A 27,664-nucleotide genomic window follows, 5' to 3' on the forward strand; every position below is an offset into this window, starting at 1 on the left:
GGTAGCTTTTTTTTTACAAATTACAATATAGGCGTGACTCTATTATTTTCTCTCATACTAAAGAGGCATCAGGTGTCTAATGCAGAACGCAGCAGTCCTTCTTTCTAGACCAGGGAAACGAATAAATTTTATATAATCATGCCCACAAGTAAGATCAGAATCCATTACCACAGGTTCATTAGGTAAATTTCAACTGAAATACAAAAAACCTATTAGAGAATAAATCAAACAACTTTACCTAAGCATATAAAGTATATAATATATTTTTCAATAATAGCTATTTATAATCTGTATGTAAATTCATTTCGTTCATCATCAATGACTTTTAAAAAAAAAAAACAATCGCCATTTCTTTTTGTCTCGCGTGCCAAAATTCATAACCTAGAGGTCGTTGACCCTCGCATGTCAGCGCACAGTGTGATCATGGAAAGCATAAATCATCGAGATTCATCCAACTTTCATAATAGTGATTATGTTAGTAAATGTAATAGGTAACTGTACAATTTTATATTTACTATCGGATATAAATTTTAGCTAGAAGCGCCATTGTAGCAGCTTCACATCCGACTTGGAGGAAATATGTTCTGCTGCTCTAAGCAGAACTTACTTCCAAGATGGTAGTACGTTCCTGTAGGACTGACAGATCTGACTTCCAAAACTGTAACTTGACGATTCAAGTCTTCTTACATTCATATTCTGCTGAATGCGGAAGAAACGTAAATTGTATTTTAATACGAGTCCCGAAGCGCAAGATCTATAAATATAATCTTAGCTAGAGATGTCACACGAGTCAAAATACTTGCAAGTTAATCTAATATAGACTTTTTGACCTCCTACCCGCGAAAAAAAATAAATCTAATCTAATGTAAAGTACATCAATGAAAATGATAGCATCTATAGTGTTATTTACATACAAATCAGAGTTTTAATAAGAAATATAAATTAGTCATGGAAGAGAACCTAGAGTCAGTCATACTAGAAACTTGAAAAGTGACAGAGCCCAAAACAACACTATGTCTACCGGAGCTCCACCAAGAAATCGAACCCACAATTGGCACTGGAATCTGGAAGTAATTTTACATGAGTGTGTGCATCATTAAAACGGCATTCAGCAAAGCTCGCGCTGGAGTGCGCCAAACGAGCCGACCTAAATACTGGGCTTAGTGCCACTGTTGAGGACGTACTCGTACTAAATACCTAACTATTTTATAATTATATACATGTGTCTTCCTAGTTAAAAACTTTTAAAATAATAAAAAAACAGTTTTACGCTGTATCCCTCATATATTAGGGTAGGCAGAGGGACCCTAATGTTAAGATACTCCATTCGCCATTTAACATATTTACGTTTACACATTTTAAACATAAATATATGCAACGTAAACTCGACGGTTGTGGATTCGATTCCCAATAGGAGAAAGAAAATATTATTTTCATTTTCTCGCTCTGGTAATAAGACAAAGTGCTGCGTTGTGTTCAGTTATTCATCACACAATGTCTCGTAAATAGGGAGATGCGTAGGGTACGGAGTGCCATAACACTAAATTCCCTCAGCCTATCCTGCCATACGAAAAATACAGATATAAATACAAAGAATATCTTAGCTAATTGAACGAACCAACAGTGATTATTATGAAGTATTAAACAACATATGGCGTCATCTCCCCAAATACATTTCGTGAATTAAGAACAAAACATAAATTTTAATTAACATTAATAATATTTTATAGTAATAGAATTTTATAGTAAGAAAATTCGTAATTTTTGTTTATTTAGTTTTTAGTAATTGGGGCCGTCACGGGGCACAGAGCCTGACTGTAAACGCGACGGTTGTGCATTCCATTCCCATTCGGGAGATGGATTTAGTACTTTCCCCGCTCTAATAAGAAGTCAAAGTGCGGCGTTAAGTTCCGCTACTATGAGACCGGTCATAGAGAATCATTCATGCTGTATCATGGAGCTAAAAAAAATAATAAATATAAAATTAAAAAAAAATATATGATTAACTTATATACTCATGTAATATAAATATACAGTATTTCGATTGTCAAGTTCAAAAGCTGCACGGTGACGTCAACACTTGCTCACGCGCAGAGGCCGGTTTTTAGTTCAAGATCAACCACCAATGAGGTCTTTCTTATACTTATTTCTGTATAGATATTTTAAGGGCATATTTTTATGGTTAGAACATGAAATGCCTTTAAAAAATATATATCTTACAATCCTTTTTAACGTAAGACTATATGAGGTTTAAGATTTTGTATGGCATTGACGTTGTCACGGTCGGGCATTCAAGAGAGAATGTTTAAAAGTAAATAGTGTCACATTTTTTTAGCATCACTTTGTACCCCGCACATAGAACCGGCAGAGGGAACCTGTGAACCTAGTGTTAAGATACTACGTTCCTTTTAAGTTAACGTCCATTCCACACTTTCCGCGTAATTCTGGAGGCATTAGCTACTAGCTTGGTACTCTCTGGTAACTTAACCAGAGCGAGGAAATGTCAATATTAAATATATTATTCGAACCCACAACCGTCGCGTTCACACTCGCACGTTTGTTCCCTGCGCCACGACTGTATACTTTAATTCTAACATACAGAATCATAGAGACATTACTATCTTATCTTTTTGGATTTTACGTACATACATAGCTTCACGCTTTATCCCTAGCGGGGTACTCAGAGAGAACGGAGCGCCAAACGCTACGGTCTCTACATACCTCTTTCTCCTCGTCCAATGTCATCAACCTCTTCATAAATGCCCTCCGGTCGATCCTCATGCTTTTTACGTGACCTTCCTCCAGTATCTTTTATACTGTGTTTTCGAAGGTCAACCGAGGTCTCCTTCTACCTCTCTTACCGCTCACTTTTCCATCATAGATCTTTTTTGCCATTCTTTCATCACTCATTCGTTCGATATGCCCAAACCAGCTGAGCACGTTCGTCATTCTCACTGTGACATCCTCGCTAGTACCTGCTATTCTGTATATTCTGTGTTTTTGCATTTTTCTCATTTAAAAAAAGGTACACTGAACACCTGCGTCTCTACTACTGGTCTCAATAACCATGAGACGTTATTAGCACAACCATTATAACAAACCTACTCGAAATCAAAGATGGTTAACCAAATTATATATAATTATACATTAATTATAATATTTCAACAATATTTTTCCATTTTTTGTATGTATCGTTTAATCGTTCCCATTGTTTGCGGCTATTGTGACAAGCAGGCGGTCTTAGCAATGCTAATGCGGGTGAATCATAGAAAAATAGCATCATTCAAAACGTGAATCACCATTCGTATACATAATATGTGTATTTACGTCATTTATTAATAAACTAAGTATGGAGATCGTATAAACGTGCTTTAATTGAGCTATAATGTTTGTTATCATAATAAAATATCTTAGAAGTAATAATAAGAATTTAAAAAATCTATTTATATTTCCATATATTTTAAATCAGAATATTCTATATCTGCGAAACAGTTGGGATTCATGGTTAAAGCCTAAAAGCGATAGTTACACGTTTGAATCTTTGTTTCTGAGCAAGAGACATTTTATTAAACTGCACTACTCAAAATAAAGTAAAGTGTTTTAAAATAAAAGGAAATACAAAAACTAGTAATAATATCTAACATATTAATTATAACAATTTATATTTTAAAAATATGAGTGGGTCAGTGTGGCGCCATATTAAATCGATAAATAAACAGATCACTTCTCATTGCAGTGCTTATTGTCTGATCACTTAGTTTATATAACATAAGCATACATTAAACTTAGTTAATAAAACTCTACTCTTAAATATTTAAAAAATCTTTAAAATGTTGCCTATAAGTTCTTTGTAGAGTACCTACCTATTTGGAATTTTGGAAACCCCTAAGGGAGTAAAATAAGCATTGAAAATTAGTATGAAACATCGAGAATAATTCATATTTCATTCTTCTGAATGAAATATGAATTATTTAAAACATAAATTGTTGAGGTTCTATAACAAAAAAATAAATAGATTTTTGGAGACGCAGATTATTTGTACCGCGAGAAAGTATTTCTTCAGAAAATCGAATGACTGGAAAAAATAGTCTAGGTAGAAAAATTGAATATTATATATTTATTTCAAAGGGCTTTATGAAAAATATAATACTAGTATTTAACGTAATAGCCAAATTCGATCTGACGACCTACTGCAATGAAACTATTTTATTTATACATTACAACACCTGCACTATAAGAGTTAGTTAATTAGTATAGATAATAAATAAAAAACCCCGATATCGATTATTATATATCGAGTAACCACTTCATAGTCCAGTAGATAAACGGCGATACAGGTGATAAACTCGGCATTGCTGATAAATTTCGATACGATATCGCATGGACACATTTTTGCTCGTGAGTCATACACACATATAGGTTTTACTTTGAAAGTATAAAAGACTAGAGTGTGACTATATAACGCAAAATTTCCTAACATCAAATATAATATAAGGGGAATATTCGGGGTAGGGTTGATATCAATTTCCGGAAATGTCCTAGTTCAGGGAGTGTAACAGAAAAACGCAATCGAAGGTATAATTTTATATTAGTTAGGTAAAACAGTATTAGAATAGAATATATCTTTATTGCACACACAAATAGTTAGTTGTTTAATTTAAACATTGACATAGCTATTAACAATTTCATCTTCTAGTTCAAAGTTTTTAAATTGATAAATGTCATTGGGACAGACAGAAAAAAACTAAAAGAGGTTTCTTAGTTAATTTTCGTATTTTTTTACGGGACAAGTATAGAAAGATTAGAACAAAGATAACTTACTTCGCTCTATGAAATCGTCTCTACATTTATGAAGAAAACCAAAATATTTTCAATAGCACAGTTTCGGTACTCAAAAGTGGGTGGGTACCTAATATATCAAAAGTTTTGAGGGGTCACTTTCCAATAAAATCGAATCGCTACAAAGATGCATATTACACACACACACACACACATATATGTACATACATACAAATTTATGTGTACACATACTCATGTTGACCACAACACTACGCGACCCTCATTGTTAGGTAGAAAGCGTGTCAACATATGACAGGCACGTGCTGCACCAAAACAGGATCCTTCGAGGACGTCTGGCCCTTGGGCCGAGGTCTTTAAGCTTAGATGACTAAAACGTTATGTAATTATACCTATAAGCAAATTACTGTTTATATACATAAATTGAAGTCCCATGGGATAAATACTTATAATGTAAACGATTAGTTAAATCAAAACGCGGTGTTTAGTTCCGCCGTCAGGTAGTACTTAAAATAGGCGGAGAGTGACTTATTATTACTTCCAAAAAAACTTGTGCTCAAGTGAACGTAACAATTGTTAATTATGCATTAAAAATGAACATCGAAAGTTACTTCAGCAAGAACCATTTCACTTCTATTGAATGTAGTAAAGAGGCGTGAGAAAATTACCAAAAATCATTAAAGAAACAAACCGACAAGGCGTGAGTAGAGTCACCAAAATATACCTATTTTAAAATTTTACCCATCTCTTTTAAAAAGCAGTTTCCGCAGAGAAACCGAAAAACGAAATGTCAAGATACTTCATTCTCTACTTTCCGCCACAATTCAAGACATTGCTAGACACTAACAAGACACTGATTGGCGGAATGAGTTCCGCAACCGCACTTTGTCTAAAAACAGATAAAAATACAATTAAAAAACATAATAATTTCACTAAACGGGAATCAAACCTACAACCCACGAAGTAACCAGGAACCACAGCCCCCCTACGCCATGTTAGCATATCCACAAGGAACAGACATACAGAATGAACTAGATATAAAAATAGATCATACGGCTATAAAATCTTAAAACGCACTATTAACGTGCCGACGTGACTCTAACATATTAAAATACTATTCTATTGTGATTTTACAACTACACTATTAGGTTGGGAATTTAGACAGCGGCCACGATCGTGTAGACTTTGAAGATGAAGATGCTTCTCTGTTTACAAGAATAGATGAAAAGCATGGTATTCAGTCGTCAGGATATATTTATGTTGTATAATAAAATTTTAGGTATCTTTTTAATAGTGGTTATAAAACTTCGTTAAATTTAGATTTTTATTAAGTTCACATTTCTAAGCAAGAGAGAAAAGAGTCACCCACATATTATTACCTCGATCTCTTTTAAAGAGGTGGGCAGAAAGTATTTGGCCATAATCCATTTTGGACATAAAAAATATAATATTAAAAAAAATATAGATCCCACATGCGTATTTGACAGATATTTAAACTGTGTCACGATTACGTAAATATATAATTTATTACGTTATACTCGTATTCTAAACGCTACTGTAACAGTTCTCACGTTTTTTCCTTAAATTCTGTTAAGCTATCGTCGCCAAAAAAAAGCTCCACGTTTTTCTTTAAATATATAATTTTATCACACATGTTCAAAATTAATTTAATGTTTTTTTTAAATATCATGCTAGAACTCCAGAATGTTAAGGCACTTCCGTTTCTCATTTTTATGAGTGTAGGAAAAGGATCTCTAAAATTATGTGGAAAGTGGGGAATGAAGTATCTTAATACTAGGTTCCCTATACCTACCCTGCTCTGTGCGGAATACTGCCTTCAAACCTAAACTCCAGCCACCCTCCTCCCAACCCATAATATGTCTCTAGATATACTAATGCCGAATTCTTGAGATGGTACGTGATGAGTGGCTAAATTCAACACCCACCACCGTATATAATATGTAGGTATATCGGATATATTAATTAATCATAACAAAACTATCCCCATTCTTCTTCTTCCTGGCATTAATCCCGGCTATTACCAGGGTCTGTCTTCCTACTCAACCTACTCCACTTTGTACGATTTTTGCATCCTCGGTGGTTAGACTATTGGCTCTCATGTCCTGCATCACGACATCCAACCAGCGCTTCCTTGGGCGTCCCTGGTATAGCAAGGCACTTGCGTCCGACATAGTTCTTAGGCCGGCGCGTAACAAAACTATCCCCATTACCAAAACAAAACAAAACCAAATCAAATAATTACTTAAGAAGTAAAAATACGAGACTTTCAGCTATAACGTCGCCAACTTTAAAAGGTAAACCATTAAATACAAACATTTAATAAGATTACCCTAAGCCGTATCAAGGTAAACGCAGCGGAAGTGACGTTCAAATATGTAGGTAGGTATATAAATAACAGCCAGTCTATTTACGAGGCGAAGAACTCGTTCGCGCTTCAATCTTGTTGATTTGCATAATATACAAAATGTTGTTTGCTAATAACTTTTAGTTGTATTAGTATTTTGTATTGTCGGTGGTTGTAGGTTCGATTTTCTGTATTGTATTAACAGAATAAATGCTTTTTCAATTTACTATTTTTTAAGGGATATAAGAATTACCTATATTAGGTAGAAAAATAACATTTTTAATCACTAGCGCGGTAGCCAGAGAACAGAGAGCCAAACGCTACGATTTTTGCATAGGTACATCTTTCACCTCGACCACTGACATCAACCTCTTTACACATTCTCTAAGGGTTCTTCAAACTTTTCACGTGACCTTCCTCCCACACCATCGATAACGTATTCTCAAAAGTGACGAGGTGGAGAAGGATCGTTTTTTCATTTACCAAAACAGAGATTCGTACACACAGTACAGTTTAAAAATAATTAAAAATGTAGACCACTAAATTACCATTAAAGTGGTACTCAACCACAAAAACCCTCAAGGACATTAAGGAGGACAGACCAAACGCAGCATTGCGTCATATTATTATGATTCAGATGGTGCTATTTACACAGCCTATAAGTGCCATCGGAGCGTGACAACGCCTAGTACTACACTGAAACTAAGACATTCCTTTTAAATAAGATTTTGTTTTTTACTTAAATTTAAAGAAAATTTAAATTAATTGGATAGTATCAAAGATTCTCTCGCCCTGTTAACACGAATCGCAGGTTCGAGTTTCACCACTCAACCCGCTGTCTTATAAAACTTTAGAGAAAATTTGGAAATCGAACTCTAAATAACCGTTCTCAATTCTAATATCGATCTAGGGCCGGATCTATGCCAGCTTTCATTCATAGATTATAATTTACGAATGAGAACGGCATCTCAAGATCGATCCCAGAGTTGAGAGCGGTTTATAAATACGAACCTAGGTTCCCTCTACATACCCTTATGAGACATGTGAACCTGTTTTTTTAAGAATTAACACAAAAACAAATTTAATAACAACTAGTATATTTACATACAATAACTTAAGTCAATCTACAGCTATGTAGATAGGTACATACGAGTGTATTGTTAGTTGAGAGAATGAGGTAACTTCACGCTATTAGAGCTGCAATTATCGACCACAGATTACACCGCTAATGATGTCACCTAAACAAATGTTGTGAATGCACACTCATTTGTGTCCTACATGATGCGAGTTAAGAAATACATATAAAATTGTAGAGAAACTAATTGTAATTCTACTATAGAAATTGAAAATCTCAAGGAAGATCTTAACAGTTGAAATTCTTTTGCAAGATTATGACTCTAATATAAGGAATAAAGCATAAGGCTAAGTGGGAAAAAGTTCAGTTGAGTATATAACCTCTTCCTTTTTAGAAGTCAGTTAAAAAAAGCTTTCCTTTTTTAGCTGTTTCTCTAAAACGACAACAATATTTTTTTTATTAATTTTTCAAAGCCCCGATATGATCACGTCTTTAACATTTCACTGTTTTTAGCTTTCGGTGTATCCTGCACATAGAATCGTAGGCAGAGGGAACCCGAGAACCACTCACTGAATTGGATTACATATAATAAAATATAATTTCAGTTTCATTTGAAACAAGCCTTAGTCTAATTTTATATATTACGTGACCGTTCATAATGAAGTTTTTATATAATGGCCGTTGCAGAATGAATATTCAAGTCAATTGTATAGTTGTTTGTTCGTGAGAAATAAAGATGATTGATACATGATGGCGGATAGACGCTGTTTGATCTAAGGAATTTTATTTACCTTCTTTTAACAAAAAGAGTAACTTTTTGTTAGTTTGGACTTGTTTAATAGTTTTTAAGTTTACCGTTTTTTGTACATATAGATAGGCAGAAGGAAGCTAGTGTTAAGGCACTCCGTTCCCCACTTTCTGCCGAATTCTGAAGGCATTGCGTGTTGATTGCCAGAATTCAACACCCCTCTTTGCTTTGCTTTGTTACCGGAGTGAGGAAATGAAATATTAAATATTGCATGGCTTATTATTTAATTGAAATATCTTCGCTAGTAGAAATTTTTGTTACGCCACGCTATACCGTAAAGATGTCAATAATATGTAATTGACGATGGACAGTCAAGGTGAAAATCTAAATATTATTGAATCAATTGGTGGGTACTTAACTTAACTTTCATAGTTTATTTTTATTAGAAAATTCCTTTCGTGCACGCAGTTTAAAATAATTTACAGAGCAATAAAAATATATTTAATGTACTTTGTAGGTACATACTGTCACAATCTAGTCAAAGATCTAGAATGTTAAGGTAATTATAATAACAAAGTAAGAGACATTAAGTCTACATCGTACATATATTAGAAAATTATAAAGAGTACAAAATCTTTTCGAATTCCTTTATTTTTTTAAGAGATTATGGGTTCGACCTCTACTTGGGGAATATTTAAATTATTTTCACTTCCCTTCTTTGGTATGTAATTTAGTGGAAAGTGGGGAAAGGAGTGTGTTAACACTACGATTCTTATGACTTTTTGCTATGCCAAAGAATCGGTTGGATTCGCGCACGAATGGTCTCGTATCATAAAAACACTAAAAAAAATCATTTTTATTGCATAAGAACCCTCCCTCTTACCTAATATTTATTTTATACCGTTTTTCAATATTTATTATTATAGCAGCAACAGAAGTATACCATCTGTGAAAATTTGAACTGTCTATCACAGTCCACGAGATGCTGACTGATGACCGACGAACAGACAGACGGACGAAGAGTCTTAGTTAACAGGGTCCCGTTTTACCCTCCGGAAACGGAACCCCAAAAAACCAATCACATTAACATATGCAAGACAGCGTGAATGGGACCAGAGAACAGCATTTAGCGTGACCACCGCAACCGTTTGACCCGCGAAGTCGGCCGGCGGCCTTAATACGTTTGCCACTTAACCATTCATTAGGCACGTCAGAGAGTATGTGGGCCCTTCGCTTTTGTCTTTACTTAAGTACTTTATATGGAATGCAATCTTCATAATATATGTATGTGTACTAGTTACGCTGTCGAGCTGGATGAAAGCACTCGAGTTTTAATTGGAGCGTTTAAAAGAAGAGGACGTCCTCTCGTAGTGGCCTATACCTAGTTATATACGAGTATAAACATTACCCCGGGTGGGAGTTCGATCCCCACTCGTGGTAGCTATTATATATTAATTATTGTCATTGCCTCGCTCTGGCCAGATAAAGTATGACATTGAGTTACACTATTCAATATCCAATGTCTCGATTCTAAACGAAAATCGAAAAATAGTCTAATATGCACAAAATCAAGTTAAATATAATAACACTAAACAAAAGAACATTTAAGTAGGAATATTGATTTTTTGAATTCTGAAGTAGATTATAAACTTTTTGTACTTTTTTTTATTTTTATACACTGCGATGCAAAAGTACCGGTAAATGCACCATATGTTATTATTAATGAAACTGCATTGTATCGTACAAGGCCATACCGTTTTTAGATCAAGCATGAATAAATGAAATGGGGGGAATTAAAGAAAGGATGGTGAAAATTACATCCGAAGGCGGTTTCCTCCGTTCAATCATAGTTGGCACTGACACGACCTATATCTTGATGTCCGGGAAGACATTGCGCAGATATGACTTAGATTATAAAATATAATAAGAAATAAATCATCTTATAAAATAAGCTAATAACTAACTTATAAAGCCGTCATCACACAGCGACGGTTGTGGATTCGATTCACACTCGAGGGAAAAAAATATTTTCATTTACGATCTTGTAACAAAAAAAGCAACAAACTAATTAACAAAAAACTTGGCTAAATTAAAAATAAGTAGCATCTGTGAAAATAAATTTTGCTCATAGTTGAGTGCAAACTAATTTAACTCATGTACATATTACCTCCAGGCTTTTTATCGGTGCTTTATAATTTACATAGACAATTAAAATTATGTTAAACGTTAATTTTAGTGGCGATTAAGTAATCGTACTTATACTTATATTAACAATTAATTAAATTAAAGATTTATACTAAAAGAGTTGGTTTAAGAGACAATTTATTTAATAAACATATTTTTACTTTTTTACATAGCTATCTATATATTTCAAGATTCACACCGTGGCCCGCATTTAGCAATTTTCATAAAAAAAAATAAAAAAATACCTTTTATCGCACGCCAATATTATAATTTATTCGCAATAAAAAACCGTAAAACAACATAATAATTAAATTATGATAAAATACTTGAATATGATAAGTTTGATAATTGTTTTAATGGCCCTTGTAAATGCTACGTCTTAATATTATTAACTATCCATATAATGGCAGCTTGTGTTAATTCTAACAGGCCATATTTAAGACATTATAATAAAGTGAAGTATATAATATACAAACATAAAAAAATAATTCTTCTTATTCTTCTATCTATAAGATATCTATCGTATAAGAGGGAGAGACAGAGACCTCATCTTAAAAAAATACTTTTATACTTTACTAGCGGCCCCCATGCGGCTTCGCCAGCTTAAAGTTATTATTATAATACACTCAAATTGTGTAAAATGTTACAGTAAATTGTAGCCTGTGTTCTTTTTTTTCTGATGTATAAGGTATATAACTGTAAAGGTTCATCTAAACCCGAAACAACTTTAAAACTTTTACCTTAATAAAAAGAAAACAGAAATTTTAACATATAAACGTGTAAAAACTGACATGCGACCTTTGTAAGGGAATCAGAGCACGAAATAACCACTTGGCAAATACTAAAGACCCACTTGGGGCACACGATGTCTTGCTTGCAAAATAACATGACATTTTATTAATAGTTTTAATCGACATGCTTAAATAAGCATAGCTAAGTATATGTATAAGAAGAATGAAAATGATAAATTGAGGACAAACGTTTTTTTTTCAGTATAAATAAGACTCAATGTATAAATCATAATTTACAGTTTAAAAGGACTATATAATAATGGAGACCACCCTAGAATTTTTACTAAGAAAAAATTAAGCATGAATAATAAAAAAAAACACTGTTAAAGTCAAATTAAAGTCAAGGAATACATCTGTATAAACGCCCAAGTACACCTGTATTACACGTAGAGCGGGTAGATCTCGCGCCGCTGTTTTATCGTGTTTGCAGAGCGAGCGAGTTGGGAGTCGAACCCACGAGTCGTGTAGTGTGTTTATAGTCAGACGCTCTACCTACGAAAATAATGAATAAATTACATATATATTGAGATACGTAGAAATACATAGATATTGGTGACCGTAAACTATAATACAGGATTCATTTCATACATTAACATAAACCATTTTGAAAATATACCTATATTTCGTAATAACAATAAAAAATATATTATTAACTACATATAATCCAAGCAAATTGAAGGATTATTCTTCTTTATCTTCTTATTACCATTAACTTTATCAATAGACGAGACACTAAAATGATAAAAAAACATGTTGAAGATTAGATGTCGAAACATTATAAAGCCAGACAGATTATATTACAAAAGTATCTAATAATAACAAAAAAAATGCTATTAAATTCCCTATTCGCCGATATTATACAAAAAGGTGAGTGTTACCCGAATTATTGTTAAAAATACTTTATATCTGCGGCTTCGCCTGCATGAGACAAATGACACATCCTTGTCCGAGGTAACTGACCACAGGTGCACTAAGAATAAATTATTAAGATACATCGAAACGCAAATGAATGTGATTTAAGTAAGCCTTTCCTATAACCTTCCTCGATAAATGGAATATGCAACATAAAAAAAAATACAGTCGAATTGATAACCTCCTTTTCATACTAAAGTCGGTTAAAAATTTCAATTCACGAACCAGTAGTTTCTGAGATTAGCGCTATCAGCCAAACAAAGCCATTTTTATAATTAAATTTTCTGCAAGAAATATACCTATTTACTTCTGCCCTTTTTAATATTTAGCCTAAACTAGACTATTGTCAATCACGTGTATCCAACCCTCCTGATAAGTGATAAGTGCCATTCGTAATAAATAATGTGAACGTGACCACCACCTTTATCTGCATGTTAAAGTATTTTAACAACAAACACGTAAACTATGTTATGATAATATATTATCTATTTTTAATATATTATTTACATATATAAAAAAATGCAAAAAAATAGGTAAATTATACCGACAGCAATATATTCGTTATTCATTTTGACTTTACAAACTTGGAAACTTTGGTAACAGAGTGTCTTAACACTAAGTACCCTCTCTCTACCCTGCTCTAGAGTTGATTTTAAATTGATTAAAAAAAGATTCGGAAGACTTTACCCGATTGCGGCAAAGACTAAAGGGAGTTATGTTTATAGCGCGTACGCCTGTATGTTAGTCCGTTCCTTATTCCTTTGTAACTGTTAAACTAGTGAATTGATTTTGATAAATTATATGTCAATGGAACTGCCTTGATGGCGCGAGTGATGATGGCAAATATTAATTTTGTTTATGTAGTCGGGTTTTTATTTTGTTAAAAATAAATTTGTTTTAAGTAATTATTATTTGAGAAAAAAACAGAATAATTAGTTCACAAAAAATATATACACATAGACAACTAACAATTCCGTGAAGTTTCCAATAAATTAAAAAAAAATAATATCAACAATATATCGCCTTATCGATAAAAAACCTTTTTCAGGATACAAGTTCTTTTTTATCATCAGATATTCAGATAATATTTTTTATCTTACCACAAAATATATAAATATAGTAAATATAAATATATAAAATATAAATTAATATATATTAAAAATATATAATATTCCATTTTTCAAACACAACGCTAATATTTACGAAAAGCAGAGAAAACAACAAGTCGGCATTCAGCACAAAGGTCTTGTAATCCCGTGAAGTGGAAATGAAGTCATTACATTGAAACAACGCGGTGCACGTTTGCGGTCTAATAACATTTTCTCTTACAACAATTCAATGGTGGTTTTAGTACAAAACGTTTCTGCATATTTTCTAACTTGGGTGCAGAAATAGATATATTTTAGTGTTTTATTATCTTTCAGTAAGTTTTTCAGCAGGAAATTAAGTGTTAAGACACTCGCGTTTCCCCCTGACCGCCCTGTTATCGAGACATGCGTATGCCTATGTGATCTCCGAGAGCATACAATAAGTCATAACTAAAATACCTATGTATTTAGATGTTTTTAATACGAACTGTATGCGAACGTACTCATTATTAGACATTTTATTTTAAGTTATATTGCGAATATGGCGTTATTTGTAGGGTTTAATATTAGTAACTAAACAATTTGTTATGCGGTTTTTATCAATATAAGAAAATATATACAAAAGCCTCTACAATTTAAAAATATGTTAGTAAATTAACAGTTGTGATATCTCTTAATGAAGTCAACAACAACTGCTTCTTCTAAGAAGTTAAAGTACGCTGCTTAAGCAGTTCAAGATGGACAAAAATAACATTTCCTAGAACAGTTCCCCACAAAAAGATCAAAGAACAAGACCGCGATATCATATCTATCCCTGAAGACCGACATGTTAAACACATTTACAATACGTTATCGATGAAGCATTTTAAATATATAAATACTATCTTTTGTCTACGGCTTCGCCTCCGTGAATGGTTATGTATGACACACTAAGTGCCTAAGGTAAATGGCCGCAGGTGCAATTGCATAGAAATGATTAACGTCGTTTAATATATAGATTCACTATACGAAAACAAAGAGTTTTTTCAATTCGTTCAACCAAAAATACTCTTCATCTTTATAATAGTAAGTATCAACAAGTAGAAATAAGTGTATATGAAAATAAAAATATTACGCAAATGAAGTATTTTATTTCAAAGTAAATTGTTATTTCAATAAAATTCAAAGTTAGACTTTGCCATGTCGAGTATACTATTTTTAAATAGAAAACAGAGACAAAATAAAGTTTCACTAATCACTATTACACTTAGACAAAACCCCACGTTGATTTTTGGCACTCAACACGCAGTGTTTCTGTTCTCTAATTATCAAGGGAGAAAACGGAGTATGTTAAAACTAGGTTTACTTTGTTTGAAGATAAATGTAGTTACTATTTCTTATTGATACATAATGTAAAATGCAATCTTCCGAAATAACAAACCTACAATGAAGAAACAAAATAAAATCTATTTATAAAAATTACCTAGCACATGACTGGGCTCGATCGTACCGCCGACGTAAGATGATTTACAAAACAAATTAAAATTAATTGAGAAAGAACAACCATAAGAAATGTAAACTGCTATATAAAACTCAACATCAGTTACTGAGTGAATGACAGACAACGCACAGCCAAAACTGTGCAGAGTGGAATGCTGTAACTTGGTATGTAGATTTCTTGAGGAATGTAGGACATTAAAAGAGGATTTTTTGAAGTTCCTACGGTAAAGGAAAAAAACGGCTTTAATATTTTAGGAATATGAAGTTGTGGGAGACCACTAGTGTTATATAAAATTTGTATATACAAATTACAATACAATCCTGATTTTTAGCTCCATGCTGTAGCCTGCACATAGTAGGGTAGGTGGGAACCTGGGAACCTAGTATTAAGACACTCCATTCTCATAAAAAATTTGGAGGCATTGACAATAAGTAAATACAATACTCTGTTTAAATTTATAATATACTAATCACCCAATTTTAGAGATATTGTGTTATGAGCGGTGGATCTCCACATTCTGCTTTGTCTTGTTGAAATGAAAATAATTCATTCCCATGAGTGGCAATCAAACCCACAACCACCAGTGCAGTCACACTGTGCTGCTGCACCACAATGGTTTCAAGATAGATAAAATTCAATAAAACTAATAACAAACAAAACTATTGAACTAGTAAATTTTCTTATAAACATACAATAAGGAAAAGCAATAATAGGCATTACACCTTGAGTGATGACATCAGCCGATGACAGCTTACCATTGTCCAGTATCATTGTATAAACAATGCTGAGGGTATTGTAACACATGTATCTCATATCTAATGAATTAGTGATATAATGTTCAAGTAAAAGTTACATATAGTATATACTACAATAAGTTCTTTGTGGGACAGTAGAATTAAATTAGATGGTATTTTTAAAAGATTATTCTACACTAAGGATAGAAAAATATTATGTAGAACACAAGATCTCCTCTTGGAAATAGACTTCAGCTTAATTTTTTTTGTTTTCTAACAATGTTATAATTATTTCCATACATAATTATTTCCTTTTTACTTTTTCTTTCTCCTTTTCACTTCTTTGCTTTACTAAAATAATGGTGTTTAGATGCAATGACTTAAAATTTATATAGGGCTGGAAGGTATGCGAAAGGTATAAGAAAGATAATAATTGCTTACATTGCGTATTTACAGTGTCAAGGCACTAGGTTCACCGCTTTCTAATCAAAATCAAGACATTGTGCACTAAGCAGTGGAATTCTACAGAATACTTTTTTTGTCTTGCCAGTGGTGCCAGAAATGAAAACCATGAATCTAGTCTACATGCTATATTATTATTAATAAATGATACTTCTACTAAGCTTATAAAAGCAAATATAATTAGTAATTTTTTAACCTTGTGATTTTGCAGAAAAATCTAGAATTCTAAATAATTTTGAGTTACATATTTAACAGATTAAAATTTAAGTATTTTATTAGCCTATAGCCAAATTGTAATATTTTTTTGTAAATAATATGTTACTATGTAAAATAGTTTCTAGTCTTAAAAATCATGATTAAAAAAATATGTTAACTATTACAGCCTTACAATTAATATTATAAGAAAATTGTCATAATTATAATAACAAACATTTCAATTTTAATCATATAGTTGCAATACACTAGTGTTATAAAACAAACTGAGCTATTGACTTCAATAACATTATTTATTCAAGTGATAACAGAAAAACTTGAGACTATAAAATTTTGCCTTTACATTAATTATAGATAAATATTAAAATATACTTTTAAACAAGCCCTTGACAATAAGAAATAAACAACGTGTGTCGTTCTAAACAGCTTTTCGATTAACAGAAACTTTCAAAAAGCTCACATGCATTTAAAAATTCACCGCGCGCTGACTTCATAACAAGTAAATTTAAACGCATCTGGGTTTTACCTGAATATGCAATGTACGCAATTATAAGCTTTATATTAAGACAATATAGAACTTACCTCAGTTGCAAATTTTCGATAAAGTTGTCTGTTGTCAAATTGTCCAGCAGGACGAAGTCGGGCACACCAATTTCTGGTTGAGTCGTCATTTTTAACACACCACTCTTCAATCCACATTAACTAAATAAGCACAAGTGTTCATACAGTTTTAATGTAGTATTTGGATCGCGTATACAACAAATATTTACTATCAACAAACCGTTAAAATAAAAACATAAGGCACATTCACCCCCCACGACCGCTTTTTATAAACTGACAGAATTTAAAATTATTAGACTGGCATCCCTATTTAGGATTGCCATAGAGAATTACGCTAACTTGTATTTACAGTAATTTATCTCATTACAATATATACTTGTAAGACTACATATATTTGATTATTAATAATGTGATATATTTATTTTAAATAAATGTTATATTTTTTTATTTCATATTCTTGAGGCGCACTTCATCAAATATGTCTCGAGGTTTATCTGTTCGTCGCCATTTTCCTTGTTGTAGGCGCCTCAAATGTCATAATAATTTCATTTTTCGGAAAATTACGTTTTCTTTAATGTTTTTTGTTCTTTTTCATATTTTATTGATGTCTAGTGCTGAACATTATCCTAATTTAGCTTTATTTGCATTAAACTTCGCAAATTGTGTTAGTGATTTCTGCCGACACTCCAAGGATTTTTAATTGATGTTTTACAATGAAAAGCAGAGATCATCTTCATAAAAGGTAGCGAGTGATTTCGACGCCCACAAGACATTGTACTGAGGGCTGCGTAGTGCGACAAATTACTTATTATTTGCTATAACTGCACGTTAAATAATGAAAAGGTGAAGTGAGGTAGTGGTAGAGTGCGTTGTATGTGGGACAATGAGTGATTCGCCCGGAGTGGAGTGGCTCCCGGCGTACAGTCCGGGGCCGCCGCGCCACAGTCCCCTGGGCCCCATCCCCCGCTTCCTATACGAGGACGTGCAACCGCCGTCGCTGCAACAGGAAAACAACAACAAGGAAATCGATCAGAAACAAAATACAAATAAAATCAAACACGCTAAGCCAGCTTACAGGTAATATTTTCCTCGACTCGACTCTCAAGCACAAGAACCTTCGAATTATTTACAAATGACTCATATGACTTAGTACCTAATAATATATATTTAAATCAAATTTATATTTAACATAAAACATGATTCTGTTTTAATTCTTTGTTTTGCTGATACTTGATTACATTAAATGAAAATAAACTTTCATGTCAATTAACTAAATTTATTACTTACAATGTATTAAAATATGTATATTTATGTAATATGTATATTTGACAGTTATGCAAGTATGATTAGATTGGCTATCAGCAGTTCTCCAAATGGCAAGATGACGCTCAATGAGATATACAACTACATTTGTAATGCTTTTCCATATTATAAAGAGGCTGGCAAAGGATGGATGGTAAGTATATAAAAAATATTAAAGTATTTGAATGTGAAATGTGTAATTTGATGATAGTAAGACAGTGTCTGGACATCTGTTAATACTACGGTTGTAGATTACATTTCTAGTAGAAGTACCATTCAGTGTGAATTGAGTGTGTTAACATATATTAATATCATGCTATATAAGAGATATGAGTGAAACTGAGAAATGCATAGTAGAAACTGTTAGCTATAGTAATTTATGTGCATAAGTATTTGGATAAACTAATGTCCAGGTAATAACATGCAAGAACAAGAGGTTTGAAAACATATTAGGCTTAAATCATGACACAAAACATACATTTTCTAAATATATAGTAATATTAATAGTGCTTCTCAATTTATAAATTTTGTTTTTTTTTTTATAAAGTCTCACATGTCTAATAAAATATACATAAATGCTGGGTGGGTAGTAGGTACACTTACTTTTATTATGTTACATTTTTCTATGCTGTGTTTCACAGGATGGGTGGAGGGAATCTAGCGTTCAGACATTCCAATTTTCACATACCTCCTTAATTTTCAAGACAATGTTATTCATTCGCCCAATTGGAAATTGAACCCACAATTGTCATATTTACAGTCAACTTAATCTTTATTATTTTTATGTGAATTACAGAATTCAATAAGACATAATTTGTCTCTAAACAAATGCTTCATGAAAGTTGCCCGTAGTAAAGATGACCCCGGCAAAGGATCATACTGGGCGATGGACAGCAGCTACAAAATGGCAGAAGTTACACCGCGGCGTAGACGCAGTTTGAGAGTGAGTCATAATCTTTTATACTACTATTAACTGGAGTTTATTTAGTTCAAAGTGCTACTCTCGGAAACTACATTGACTTTTACTGAATTAAAAAAAACTTTTGTGTTTGAACTCATATTCTTACAAAATGCGAGTGTTGTGTAAAAATAAGAAAAAATACTATTGTTAATGAGTTACAACTTTCCTTGTATTTGTAATAAAAGAAAAATTATCAAATTAATGTATACTCAAAAAATTTAATGTCTTTGAGGCCAATTGTGGTGCAGAGGCACAAAGTGTGACTGTAAAATCAACTGGTTGTCGGTTGGACCCCCACTTGAGAATATGAAATATTTAATTACATTTATTTCTTCGCTCTGGTGTCGTGGCAAAGCGCAAGCAACTCTTTTTACTTAAAACGCAATGCCTCTAGCAATCGGGAGAAAGTGGGAAACAGACTGTCTTAACACTAGGTTGCCAGGTTCCCTCTACCTACCCTACAAAATTTTCCTTCAATTTGTAATTAAAAAAAATATTACATTAATGTATACAAATATTAAAAGATGAGACATTTAACACATTGCTTGTGGATTCTAACCACACTCATGTTTATTATTATACTAAGTGCTAACTGCTAACTCATTTTCATTCCTGCTTTGATAATACAAAAAATCTTTGTTTTATTGTTCTAGATGGCCCCATACAGCCCGGAATGTAGTTCGAACAGTAGTGGTGAAACGACTGCGCCCACCGTGGACGCGCCCACGCCGCCCGCCACGCCCACAACACCTACACCCACTCCCACTACCGCCGTGGTCAAGGAGGAGAAGGAGGAGAACAGTGAGTATGATCACTGGGGACTTCACGCTTTATCCCGCATATAGCAGGGCCGCGAGCTTAGTCATGGGTTATGGAGTTAGATTATCTCAAACAAAGGGTAATGGATAGGTTTCTATGAAGGGCAACAAGCCTGACATAGCAAATACCAAATCATAAGCAATGTAGGATAATTCCACTACTCAAGACGCAAAACTGAGGCACATATTTATTGATACCGCTCTCAAGTCTGAGATCGATTTCAGAGGTCTAGAGCAGTAAATAAATATGGGCCTTAATATAAATTAAATGGTAATGCTTGGACTTGATTTTAAGAATTTTTTTTCTTTTGTTTATTTTCTTCCCCAGTGAATGATCTAACTTTGCGACGGCCACGACTCGTCGATACATACTCGTCGTACTTTATTAAACAATTTGTGGAAATAATATTAAATTACTAAAATATACTTATTCCAGATTCTAAGCACACCGACGACGCTCTAACGGCTCTCATGAATGAGGAACTCATCACCGATGCAGATATCAGTAGAGGTAATACATTATATATTAAACTATATGTTATATTTAATTCCATACATTCCCTATGCAATGCCGCTCAAAGCATTGCATAGAGAATTTGGTGGAAAGTTCGGAATGGAGTATCTTACCACTAGGTTCCCTCTGCTTACCCTGCTGTGTGCTGGATACAGCGTAAAGCTTCAGGGGGCCACGACTCGTCCACCACACTATACTAGTTTAGAAACATGTATAATGACGTGATCGAATCACGTAATAAATTTAAGACGTCGTGGCGCAGTGGGCAGCTTCTGACTGTGGTCGTGACAGTCGTGTGTTCGATCAACGCTCGGGGAAATTTATAAAGACGGGGATAAGGTAGACGTTGAGTTCGAGACGTTAAGTTTTGACAATCAACACGCAATTTTTTATAAATTCGCCTGAAAGTGGGGAACAATATCTTTACACTAGGTTTTTTTACGTGATAAAATTTTTCGGCTTTGCAGAAGATTATCCCTTAGCAAGAATTCTTAAATTTGAAATTAAAAAAATAACAATATAATGATGACTTGTAATTTCTTTTAACAGATGTATTTAAGTAAATATACGATAATAATACTTTATCTTGCTTTGAATAATATTTTGAATTATCAGCAGGTAGTCTGAATATAGTAATTAAATTACTTAATTGATAAATCTAAAACATAAAACAATAATCTCTTCATAGTAAACAGTATTGGTTGCATTTTATTTTATTTCAAGTATTAAGGAAAATAAAAAAAGAAGTCACAAAAATGTAAAGCAAGTAAAGTTTAAATAAAATTATATGTATCATACTGGTGGAACTAAACTTCTCGTTACAGGAGCTAGAAAAAAAAATCCTCAAGTAGGCATCGAACCTACAACCTGCTACGCTTACAGTCACATACTTGAGCACCTGCGCCACTACTGGCCTCGAATACTAACTTTTTAAATTAATTATATCATAATAAAAAATTCCAGATAGTTGGTGGTGGTCCGGTGCAAGGCGACATGTATGCGTCCTCCGCCATAGTGCTCTAACAGACGACTATGGAAACTTTCTAGATACAAGAGCCCACGACTGCGATTGTCCCTTAGACACCACTATACCACCAGGTCTAGCAACACCAGGTGTGACGACCTCCGGTCTGGCAACACCAGGTCTGGCAACCCCTGGTTTGGCAACAGCAGGTCTGGTGACCCCTGGTCTCGCCATTGATACAACAGCAGTAGGACCAACTACTCCCCCATGGTTATAACACCGGCACTGAACCAGTAATATTCGTGCTTAATGGTAATGTTGAGTACTTATTATGTACCGCTATGCATATTATGGTTTTTAAAAATGTATTTTTTTGTTTTACGTTGTTGTATTTTGATGACGTCATTGAAAAATCTATATTTTAGTTTTTCTTATTTTGTTTTCGATTATTTTTACGCATATTTAAAGAAATGATATTTTCGTACCTTTGGCTGTATGATTTTATTTTATTTTTTATGAGTTAAGCTCATATATAAATCAATTTTTGTATAGAAAAATACATTTTCCGAATGAGCAGTTGTATAGATATTCGTTTATATACAAAACGTCCAACATATATGTATGTTAAATTGTAAACGATTTTTACTGGACGTATTTTGATGCGATTTTTACCAACAACAGTTGGTTTTATGAAGATTATGTTGAACCCAACGTTGGGCCAACATTTTACAACATATGTTGTTTTATGTTGAACAAAAAAAAAGTATTTAGCGTTAGTTGTATATTTATGTAAAGGGATTCTTAGTTTGTATTAATTAATAGACACTATAAACAATGTATGCCAGTATTTTTTTTTATAAAAGTTTATTTTTTCTTTGAAAAAAAATTCAAAAAAAAAAAGAATATTTTATATAAATAGACCTGTGAGTGTTCAGCTGTATTATATAGATATTAATGTAATTCTTAAACATATCTGCCAAGTAAATTTTTTTAAAAGTAGAATAGTTACCTGTGGATAGAGTAGGTTCGATTCGAGAGTGGTAAATAAATAATACTTATACACATATTATAGTATAGTATACAACTAATTGATTATTTTTAACATTTGTACGTTTTTACAGTGAATTTAAACTATTTTCCAATTTGTTATTCTAAGCAAACTTAGGTATCGGAGAATGTGTAATGAAAACAGTTTGATAGGTCTCTGTGAGTATGTTTGTGTGATCTTTAATCAAGAACCGCGGTCTTTTTCAATTGTGTGTTTTTCTCGTGTTTTCTTAAAATTGTAATTTTAACCTTTTAACGATGTATTGTACAAATGGAAGAAAAATTACTTATGTCACTTATTTTTATGGAAAAAAATACACTTTAATATGTATATACTTGTACTAACTTAATGTAAATAAATATTTCATCAGCATCTCTGAGTGTAATACATATCGTCATATGATTTGAAAGGTTAAAACTACAAGAAAGAAAAAATAAATAATAAAATGGCCAAGTATTTTGACAATTCGCGTTGAGATCTCAGAATGACCAGTATAACTAGCTTTTGTAGCTTACTTTACTTACTTTTAAGAGTACACTTGAGTGGGGAAAAGGCCAATAACAACAGAAATAATTTTCTTATACATAAATAAATATATTATTTAAACAATTTCAAATACACATTATAAGAACCGAAACAACAAAAGTTTATATAAAGAAATTGATAAATATAAACCAATTTGTTTATGTTAAGTGCCGCGCCGTATATTGGTGCCGTCGTGGAATAGTGGCAAAAGCGTGCAATTTTTAACGCAACGGTTGTGTGTTTGATTCGCACTCGGGGGAATGAAATAAATATTTCGTATTTTATTCTCCTCGCTCTGGTAATGAGACAAACCGCGGCGTTGAGTTCCGTGACGCAACGCACAATGCGGTGCAAAGTGGCGCTCACTATTGGGATAATGCTAACATGGAGTACTGTCCATTCTTGGAATAATGTTCAATGTTGTTATTATGACAACAGTTGGGATGATGTCCATTCTCCAATAATGCTTTTGATGAAGATAAGAAATATTCAAGACTAAATATTTTTTTAAACTGTCATGTGTTACTCCCACTCGGTGTATATGTTAGTTTTATACGCAATTATGTTATACAAGATATACATATACGTAAACTGCTTATTATACACTCGGCCTACACAATGTGCAACTTGCCTAAATTTAACTTATACACATGTATAATTTGGTTCTACTTTTGTGATATACATGCCGAATAAGAATATGTTTCAATGGATTTGTAAGACAAAGGTTAATTAAAAAGATCTTACGTGAACGTTTGAGATTCCCATTTGTAAGGATGACGTTATTTTTTTACTTTGACTAGTTAAAACAAACGTGGGGAAAGTAGGGAACTTAATGCCCTACTCATTATTTACTATATTACTATACATATAATTTAACTATTATTGTAAAAACTATAGTACTTAACTGACTATACAAAAATGTCAATTTAATACATTTTTTAATACAAATCCATTGAACCAAATGTTATTTGTTTTATGTATACATAATAAATATATCGCTCATTATGTGCATCAATGATGTATTTGCACTTTTTGAAATATTGCAGAGGATGTAATCAAGGATTTTAGTTAACTTTTTTTTAAAAAATACTGCAATTACAGTATGTGCCACGAGTTGTGGCCACTGGGGAAGGAAATAAACAAAAGTCAGAAAAATCCTAAAATCAAATTCACATAACCCCAAGCCACGACTCGCCGACCTTACTGTATACTTCATTGTTGCACCGAATGAGAGAATCATATAACTTTTTATCGCATTCGTCTGTGCCATAAGAGAGTGAATGACGGGGCGAGGTACGTAAAAAATAACTCCCATATCTTATTAAAATGTGTTCACGTTTTTTAGATTTATATTATATATATATAGATATAGTGTGTATATATATAGATATTACTATTATATTATATATTATAGTTATTAGAATTGTATTGCTATATCAATTTTGTGGTACATATAACACTCGCAAAGTAAAGGTGGCCTAACTAGAAAATTTAAATTTGTCGGAAATTATCATAGAATGTAAAAAAAGAAAGGCTTTTATGGCGGTTTTTAGTGAATTTAGAAGTTTGATACTTTTTTGGGTTAGGTCACTTTTGTTTTAAAAGTGCGATATCTTGTCGTTTATTACGACCCACTAGGTTTTGTGTAAATTAAGATTTAGTTTGGAATGACGGATGGGTGGGCTATGTCTTGCAAATGTTTAACAAAAACTGTAAGGAAACTGAAATCTAAGATTTGCTATCTTTTAAAGATTGAAATTTGGACGTAAATTCAAAATTGACTTAATATAACAATCGGTAAATGTCTGACGAAATGGAAAAATTAGTACAAGGTATAAATGGTAATGGCAACGAGGACATTTTTGGTTAATCCTAAGATTTACCTATATCTGAAATTCAACAGTGTTATACATGGTATATTATTACATTGTACTTAGTTAGTATTTCTTTATATCTAATCTAATAATTAAACAGTAAAAACTGAATTTTACCTAGTACTGCTACGCTAATATACATAGTTATTCGTTTCGTAACTAAATGCTTTATTAGTATATATTACATTTTTGAGTTAAATTTTGTAAGAAAGAGTTCATCCCAGTTCTTCATTCCATAGTCTAGTGTTCGAAGGTGTATGTAATTATTATATATCATCATTATTATTGCAATGGGAATGCTGATTGAATGGAGGAGATCATTTTATAGACGATATTATTTAAAATTAAAAATCAAAAGTCATCTATAATGACGAAAGAATTGTATTTTTAGGTTTATCTATATTTTTTTTCTATAAATTCCATATAAATATAATAATTTATAATGAATTTTATCTATGATTTAATGGATCATACATTTTGTTTTGTGACGTCACACGTTGTAAGAAAAAGGGCAAAAATATTCAATACTCTCAAAGATGTATTTAATGATTATTATATTCTTTCGTTGTTATATATATATATATATATATATATATAAATATGTTTTTAAATATTTATATATTTGATGTAATTGAATTTACTTTTTTTTAGCATCCTGTATTGCGATTATGTTATGCCGTTAAGACTGTCTGTCTTAATGATATTAGCGGGACTTTAACTAAACTTCAAAATAATACGTAAATAATGGCTTAAAAAAATTAAGCCATTTTTTGAGTTTAAAAATTCTTTTAATATTTTTCATTTGAGTTCTGTTGATACTAATATGAATAGTGTATGTATAACTTGTTTAGTAAATTGACATTCCTTGACCCAAATAGGCAAAAAATCCATCATCGACTACTTGTTTTTAATTTCTAGATATAGAAGTTTTTAGTGTGTATTTGGAATGTTTTTTATATGTTGGGTAATAATTAAAATTCAGTTAAAACTTATTCCAAATTAAATTCGATACTGTGATTTATATGTTATTTTTGTTTTATAAATTCAAAAAAGTAATAAAATAGTTAAAAGTATAGAAAGAAACAAATATAAATGAGTGAAAACTCTGAACATTTGGTCGATGATGAGAACAATTACGATAATTCTATATACATACATAATATATATATTAAAAAAAAGAATTCATTTAAGTGTTAATAAAATAATAAATAAAAAAATGATTTTTAGTTAACTATTAATAATATTATTACTGTGGGTAATTGTCGGTGCATAATATGAGCCATTGCGGGTGTTTCGTGTCATGATATTTTGTGTTCTGTGATAAACGCTTGTCGCATACGCGTCTAATTTTGGGTCGAAAAAGTATAAAAATATTTAGATTTTCTTGCATTTCGCACTCAGAAACGTCGATTAGTGCTTAATTAAGCTATTTGTGACAATTTGATGGGCTAATTGTAATCAAAATTAGTAAAAATTACAATTTTACTAATTACTAATTTTGATTATAGTAAAAGATAAAGCGCGGTGTTGAGCTCCGCCACTTTACACACTATGTCTCGAAAATTAGGCGGTGGAAAATGGAGTGTCTTGGCACTACGTTGCCCTCTGCCTATCCTGCTATATGCGGGAGGTATGCTGTTTTTATTGACAATTAAATACTACTTGACGTTTATGTGTGCGTCTGTCTGTTGTTTAGTTCTTTTAAATAGTAACAAAGGTCAGTATACATATACGTAGCTTTTAACAATTTTTTTTATCTATTACATTTTTAAGGTCTCGTGACTTTGAAAATTATATCTTTGTTCTAGTTTAGTATATATTTGTTTTACATACATACTTACATGCATATATATAAATATAAATAATAATTGTGTTTATAATATAAAAAGATGTATGATTTACTTATGTGATTGGGTACACTCACTCCGCCTATAGAATATCGCAGCGAAACGATTTGAAATTATTATTTAATACTTACAGCTACCCGTTTTACTTTAAGTGTAGAATGTTCTACCTCTAAAATAATAGTTGATGTACAATAATATAAACTTTTAACAAATTGTGCGTTTTTTTTCTCCTTTTTTTTAGTAATATAAATATAGTAGTCAAACAGAACCTGAGAACCTAATGTTAAGAAACTGTTCCCTTTAAGGACTTACGTTACCCACTATCCTCGGAATCCTGAAGGTTTTACGACTCAACGCAGCGCTTTACCTAGTTACTTAATATTTTATTTCCTAAAGTGGAA

General features: G+C 32.2%; 2 protein-coding genes across 2 annotated transcripts in view; one reads left to right on the forward strand and one right to left on the reverse strand.

The window, feature by feature from the left end:
* Positions 1-17,673, reverse strand: part of Myo31DF (Unconventional myosin ID) — a 32,152-nt gene extending 14,479 nt beyond the window's left edge. The window contains exon 1 of the mRNA XM_085194279.1: positions 17,432-17,673. Within this exon, the coding sequence (XP_085050405.1) occupies positions 17,432-17,520 (89 nt within the window). The 5' untranslated portion in view covers positions 17,521-17,673. The remainder of the gene's footprint in view (positions 1-17,431) is intronic.
* A 248-nt stretch (positions 17,674-17,921) lies between these two features.
* Positions 17,922-27,475, forward strand: LOC146533719 (uncharacterized). Its single transcript, XM_085194274.1, has 6 exons — positions 17,922-18,487; positions 18,743-18,866; positions 19,509-19,655; positions 20,327-20,474; positions 20,928-21,002; positions 21,969-27,475. Exons 1-6 carry the CDS (start codon positions 18,294-18,296, stop codon positions 22,244-22,246), a joined length of 966 nt encoding a protein of 321 aa, XP_085050400.1. The 5' UTR covers positions 17,922-18,293; the 3' UTR covers positions 22,247-27,475.
* The last annotated feature ends 189 nt before the right edge of the window (positions 27,476-27,664 follow it).

The sequence above is a fragment of the Heliconius melpomene genome, chromosome 12 (assembly GCF_056956725.1).
Source record: "Heliconius melpomene rosina isolate 202511_hmr_F chromosome 12, ASM5695672v1, whole genome shotgun sequence".
NCBI lineage: Eukaryota > Metazoa > Arthropoda > Insecta > Lepidoptera > Nymphalidae > Heliconius > Heliconius melpomene.